General features: G+C 47.7%; 1 protein-coding gene across 1 annotated transcript; it reads right to left on the reverse strand.

Moving 5' to 3' along the window:
- Positions 1 to 3,411: 3,411 nt before the first annotated feature.
- On the reverse strand, positions 3,412 to 6,093 carry Tmem81 (transmembrane protein 81). The gene has a single exon (XM_048430721.3). The coding sequence runs from the start codon at positions 4,544 to 4,546 to the stop codon at positions 3,761 to 3,763; it is 786 nt and encodes a 261-aa protein (XP_048286678.3). The 5' UTR covers positions 4,547 to 6,093; the 3' UTR covers positions 3,412 to 3,760.
- Positions 6,094 to 7,009: the final 916 nt, after the last annotated feature.

Below are 7,009 nucleotides of genomic sequence, written 5' to 3' on the forward strand. Positions count from 1 at the left end.
TACTGGAGGGACAAAGCCACTTCTGGGTCCCCTGACTTCAATACATTTAACGTGTTGACTCTCTTGTCCCAAAGGGAAGTCCCCTCCATGAAGAGATTAATGACCCTGGCTGTTAAGGAGGTGACTGTTGCTTCTGTTCAATCAGGGTGGCTCACAAAAGTGGAACTCCCAGGCTTGACATAGCAGATGGCATTACAGCCAGGCTCCAGCAGGAATACACTCAGGCAGTCCTCATTCAAACATCACTGGTGTCAAGTGAGTAGGATGCCATGCTGGGTCCCAGCTGTTTTGAGGAAGGAAAGGAAGATGGATAAAGATCCCTCCACTTGATGCTTAGCTTTCTGACCAGGGCCCTTCCAGCATGACAGGTGCTCCAGACTTCCTGTCTTTTGTCAGCCTCTCCGTCACCTTCCCAGGGCAGTGAGACACATAGAATTTAGGGAACTGAATTGGCAGGGGGCTTGCTGCAGAAACCACAGCCGTACAGATGCAAGGAGGATCGTGCTAAGTTGCCCAGGCTGGCCATGAACGTCCTGTGTAGGCTACACTAGCCTTGAACTTGGAATTCAGCCACAGTCTCCTGAATAGCTAGGATTACAGGAATATGCCACCATGTCTGGTTAGAACTAAGTTATCATCTTTACAAAACCTATCTGTAAGTCTTGTTCTCTGCTCAATTGCTTCGAATTCTGAGTCAAAAGTCAAGAGCCCAAGGCATGCACAGAAGGCTATGAACTGAGCTATTCTATCCACCTCACCCTTGACTGCTGGCCTGCAAGAGAATGCTGGGAACGTGCTAATGTCTGGTCCAAGGGGTTTCCATCTACAGTGTGAAGCAGGACCCTTCAGCTGTGTGTTACCGAGTTTACTGGAACAGAGTCCTCCAAGGTCCTCTTTGGAGTGAGCTATCCTTGAACGTTTCCGCAAACTGCCTAGGACTGAATGACATTCCCCAGACCCAGGACTTCACTTTACAAAACATCTTCCCTCGGGGGAGCTCCCTGGGCCCCCACAAACACCCGTGTCAAAGCTGAGACTGCTTTTGTCGTATGTCTGACAACAGAGCAGGGCCAGAACCAGGTCTTCTGAAACCCATCCTTTCTGGGGTGACAGGTGTAACATCTCAGCCTCCTGGTGTGACCCAGTATGTACCTATGTAGCGAGTCACTGCTCAGGAAGCTAACTGCAAGGACATGGCAAGTCCAGGCTGTGGGACAGCATGCAAGACTACTAGACAAGCCTGGCTCTCCAGTGCACCAATCATAAGGAACAACGGGAGGGACTCGCTAAGGAGACTGGAGAGACAAACACCGAATGCAGCAGATGCATCTCTGGTACTGAACTAAGATTACATCAAAAGGCTTTAAGGTTTTGAAAATGAAAACTGGACAGAAGCCGGATGGAGGACCAACAACTGCTCAGTAGGCAAAGCGACTGATACACATGCACAAGGCCCTGAGGACATGAAAAGCTGGGTATGGGGACGCACACTGGGAATCCTGGCACTGGGGAGGTATGGGAACGCACACTGGGAATCCTGGCACCAGGGAGGTATGGGGACACACACTGGGAATCCCGGCACCAGGGAGGTATGGGGGACACACACTGGGAATCCCGGCACCAGGGAGGTATGGGGACACACACTGGGAATCCTGGCACTGGGGAGGCAGAGACAGGTGGATCCCTATGGCCCAGTGGCCGGCCAGTCTCACCTCATCTGTGAGCCTCATGTCTCAGCAAAAGACCTTGTCTCAAAAATAAACAACAAAAGAAACAAAAACCCACAGTGGATGCCATCTGAAGAACTACCAAGGTTGACCTCTGGCCTCTATACCACACACACACACACACACACACACACACACACACACACACACATAGAGGCAAGAAATAGTCATCTGTGTGTCTAGTTTTCAAATGATTCTACAATATCAATATACACTTTGGACTCCTATGAGAAAAGGTTAAGAACCGATGAATCTGGGCAGTCTATGGGTGGTGTGTAGGTTTAAATGAGCCAGCCTCCTTAAGTCTCAAACATCTCAGTACTCAGTGGCTGTTTGGGAAGGGTAGGTGTGACCTTGATGGAGGAAGTATGTCACTGGGGGTGGGCTTTGAGGTCTCTCTCTCACTCTCTCCCTCTCTCTGCCTGCTGCTTGAGGTTTGAGACATGAGCTCTCAGCTGCTGCTTTAGCCCCCTGCTGCAGTTACTTCTGCCATCAGGACTCTGTCCCCCTTGGTCTGTAAACCCCAAAAAAACTTTTTCTCTAAGTTGCCCTTTTTGTGGTGTTTTAGCACAGCAACAGAAATGTAACTAATATAGGCAGTCACTAAACCCTGTAAAGTTAAAAGTAAACATTAGTCATCCTTTGGTCATAACTTGAACTGAATTAGCGCCCCAGACTGGGGCTCAGGAATGTTTAGTGTTCAGAGCCATCCAGGTGACTCTGGCACAGCTACCAAAGACAGCAATGGTGCAGGAGAATTGTCTGTATTCTGTCAATCATGTTTTACGTAAATGCTGATTGGACATTAGCCAGGCAGGAAGTATAGGCGGGAAAACCAGACAGGAAGTAGAGGTGGGGCAATGAGAACAGGAGTATTCTGGGAAGAAGGAAGTTCTTCACTGTCCTGCCCAGACCACGGAAGCAAGATGTGACCTGCCTCGCTGAAAAAGGTACCAAGCCATGTGGCTAACATATACTAGAATAATAGGCTGATATACATTATAAGAGCTAATACGCAGCCTGAGCTAATGGGCCAATCAGTTTATATCTAATGTAGACTCTCTGTGTGATTTTCTCTGGGACTAAATGGCTGGGGACCAGGCGGGACAGAAACCCCAACAAGCCCAGCCCTCATGTTACAGAGCAGGGTCTCAGGACTCTGCCACTCCTGCAGCTAGACAAAGGGGAGAAGAAATGCTATCTCACTCTCAGCTGGCCCCCAAGGGTTCCATAAGCCAATTATCTCAGACTCTGTCTAAATGATCCTCAAGGGCCTTAAGACTGGATTTCCTAAGGGGAAGCGAAGCAACAGACCTCCCTTGAGGATCTCGGTGGCTGTAAGAAACCACACTTGGTCTTTCCAAGAACACAAACCCTAGGTATAGACAGTGCAAAGAGGCGCAAGACAAAGGATTGTTGCAATGATCAGGACATTCAATTTGATACTGAGCTCAGAGGGCCATCTAGGGAGGACAGGGAGGGCAGAGAACCTATTAACACTAAGACTGTCTATCAGCTGGGTCAGTAGTCATTGCCTGTCAACACACAGGCAGCCAATACAAAGCAATCTGTCCAAAGCATGTTGTAGGAAACCCAAGGAAAATGAGAACCAGGTCAACTATGGGACAGTTTCTACACGTGAGAAACTTTAAATCAAATAACAAAGGGTTAAGTTGCCATACAGTTACTGTGAATTGTTTTTATTGAACAAAAATAAAAGTTTCTACCCAATCGGCTAATAGTACACTCTGGTCCATACACACTGTTCAGAGGTGGAGTGGAGGTGATGGCGCACACACACCGTGAGATATGGAGAGAAAAGCAAGCTTGGAAGACACAACTCCCCTAGGAACAGAAGCAAAACCTGCAGTGGGTTTCCTGAGCAGCCAGTATGAGAAAACCTGAACACAATAACTGATAATGCTGCCCTGCACAGTGGTATAGGGATGAGGCCGCATCCTCCAAGCCTCCTAGCCAGCCTTTGGCTCTGAAAGGCCTCTCTTGCCACAGTCTCGCATAAGCTGGCTGAAAGGTTATAGGCTAAGGCTGTTGTTGTCATCAATCCTCTTCAGCACGCTGTGGACAGCAATGTTCACTAGCACGCCGCCAACCACTCCACAAGCAATCCCTATGCCCAAGGCTGAAGCCACTTTCTTTTGCCACTTTGGGAGGTGGGGCTTAGAATGGTTGTCCAGATTAACTTCCCAGCCGTCATCGAGTAACTTCTGGTCCTCAGTAAGGGACTGATGGAAATTCAGGTTTACCAGCTTTGGAGGGAGGACCCTCAGCCCAAAGTAGAGCCTCTTGACAAATCTCAAGTTTCTGAGCAGCTGCACATCACATCGGTATGTCCCAGAGTCGTACTCATAGGCGGGTTGAAATCGCAGAAAGTGAGAGTTGGCTCGGAAGGGTTTAAAAACCTCATCATTAGTAGAGATGATGCCCCGAGCAAGCTTCCAGGTAAAGCGGAAAGCTTCCTGTCCCACCTCCAGGATGTCTGGGCTGAGACAGCTCAGCTCAAACTCCTCCCCATGGACAATGGTGAAATGGAGCATCCCACAGATCCAGTTGGTCAGACACTCCAAACGCTGGGACTGGCACTTCCTCCTCATTCCATCAGGACCCACCTCGCAGACAGTCTCCTCCTTGTAGCCAAGGCCACAGGTAACAGTGCAGGCCGTGGCATTGACAATGACTCTCCCCACAGCTTGCTGTAGCTTCTCAGGGATGGCGAGTGTTTTAGGTGATGTCAACATCAAAGGCAGGTGGATTATCAATACCAGACTCCCAAGGATAAGACGAGTGGCCCCAGTCTTCATGGCTCAGTAGGCAATTTACCAGCAGGCATTCCAGATAAACACTGCACTGTAACACAGATCCTCCAGCTTGAAATAACCCTTAGTGTTGAGAGATTATGATACATTGCTGTCAGCAAAACAGACACATGCACGCATGTGCACAGAAGTGCAGCCCTTCTTCCCAGGTGAGCACAGGAGGGAAAGACTTACACTAGTGATGTCTGACTACGCTTGCCAGAGCCACCCATCCTCACAGGTGCCATCCTCGTCACTTCCTCCTAATGAATTTACGCCCACAGGCTTGAGAACAAGAGGGAAAAGACCTCAGAAGCTGAAGTCCACCTCCACATTACCCCAAATGCATGAGTCCACTCTTTCCCTCCCTCCCAAACTGTGGGAGAGTTTCAAAGTCCCACGCTAAATCTGATCAAACAGAAAAACCAGTCTTAAGGGAGGGGTGAGGTGGGACTGGGTTGCAATGTTCATCTGAATACCTTGACCTTCCTATTGTGATCGCCCCTAAACCACAGCTATAGAAAAGATAACTCTGGACTGGAGTCACTTGACTTCCCAAATTTTTACTTTTCTTTCTTTGTAAGCTAAGATTGCCCTGCCCAGATTCAGGAAGGTTGCTTTGAACAGTGCACATACCCCCCCCCCCCCAGTGTCAACTACCTTCATTTGTAAAACTTTTAAAGGACTGGGGAGCAAGGTGTGGTGACAACACCTGGAGGCAGGGGCAGGGTTGCTGGCAAATTCAAGGCCAGCTGGGGCCACAGGAGGAGACCTCTCTCAAAAGAAAAGAAAAAGCTCAGCAGAGCTGGCGGGGTGATTGCCCAGCGGGCAGGAAGTTCTAGGTTTGATTCCCAGCACCACACAAACTGGATGTGGCAATAAATTCCTTATCCCAGCACCCACCAAGATCGGAAGTTCCAGGCCATTTTCAGCTACAGAGGAGTTAAGAGATACTAAAGACATTAATGGGTGTGTGTGTGAAAATTTAACCTAACACACCCTTCCAAAGGAGCAAGTGAGCCTGCGGCAGAGGCAGCCGTCTTGTTCCAGGTACTCTCTTTCCCAAGGGAATCAGGATGTTGAAGCTGCTTGACTCTAGAATGCTCTATTCACCTTGCAGAACAGAGGAGTCACTGTTTGTTTACATCAGTGAGGGTTGCTATGAACAACTATGATGGTAAGGATGGGTTCTTAGCGACAAGACAGGATGGTGAGTAAGTAGACTCATTTGGTGTTCGTTAAAACAGCACCACCAGAGCAGTGGCTCTCCACCTGTGGGTCACAGCTCCTTCAGGAACTGAATGACCCTTTCACGGGGGTCACTTACCAGATACACTGAGTATCAGATATTTATATCACGATTCGTAACAGTAGCAGAATTACAGTTATAAAGTAGCAACAAAAACAATTTAAAGGTGGGGGGGGTCACCACAACACGAGTTCTGAGACATCTTATTCTTTATGAGACAGTGAATATTCAATATGAATGTTAAAGTTACTTAATCAGAGAAAATGACTCTCAAGGAAGAGTGTAACTATATTTAGGCTAGCAAAGACCTTGGAAGGCTAGACCCTCTAGGACATACTACTGTCATCTCTCAGAATGCCTAGCACTGTGGCCTCTTCAAAGCCTGTACTGAGTTAAAGAATATGAAAAGAAATTCCTAGATGACCTTTTTTATTAATTAACACCAGCTTTTAGCTCAAATCATTTATTTCTAGTTTGTACAAAGGAAGAAATCCAAATTGCCTGACCTTTCCTGATGACCACAGAGAAAGATCTAAACTCCACATTCCATTCTATCAGCCACAGAACGAAGTGGCTGCTGAGCTCCAGAAGCAGGCAGCTTACAAACATCTGCACTTGTGGTTTAATAAACATCCCATTTTATTTACAAAGCATTAAAGCTTTAGCAAGAAGTACCCAAGGCTAAGTCTCATCTTGTACAAAACTACAGAATATTTTAAGAAACAAATGGAGAGGCGGGGGAAACAACAAAAAGGAAAAAAGAATATACATATATCACACAAATCAAAATCCTAGCTCCAAGTAGACGGGAGGCTTTTGAAATGACGAAAAATTCCCAAAGCATAAATAATGATTAGGAGCTGCTGTCAGCGACAATCTGGCAGGGTCTGAACTGATTTTCTCAGTAGCCAGGCAAGGGCAAACAGACGCAGCGTTAGCATCCAGGTGGAGGAAACCAAGCCACTTCACACAGGGAAGGCAGAAATCCCTGCACGTTTGCACACTACAGCGGGTGCTGTACAGAGACACGACATGGAGACAATATCTACAAATAAAAACGTGTCCTGTGAGCCACTTACCAATCACAACCATTGGTCTCACTCACACTTGAGGAAGCAGCACCGCCAATGACTCTAGAGACTTCCTGCAGTGTCCACTGTCATTTCTACCCCACAATATAAAGTAATCAACGGGTTTGGCTATCTCAAGGAGCCTTCACC

This window comes from Myodes glareolus, chromosome 5, assembly GCF_982192425.1.
Source record: "Myodes glareolus chromosome 5, mMyoGla1.1, whole genome shotgun sequence".
Classification (NCBI taxonomy): Eukaryota; Metazoa; Chordata; class Mammalia; order Rodentia; family Cricetidae; genus Myodes; species Myodes glareolus.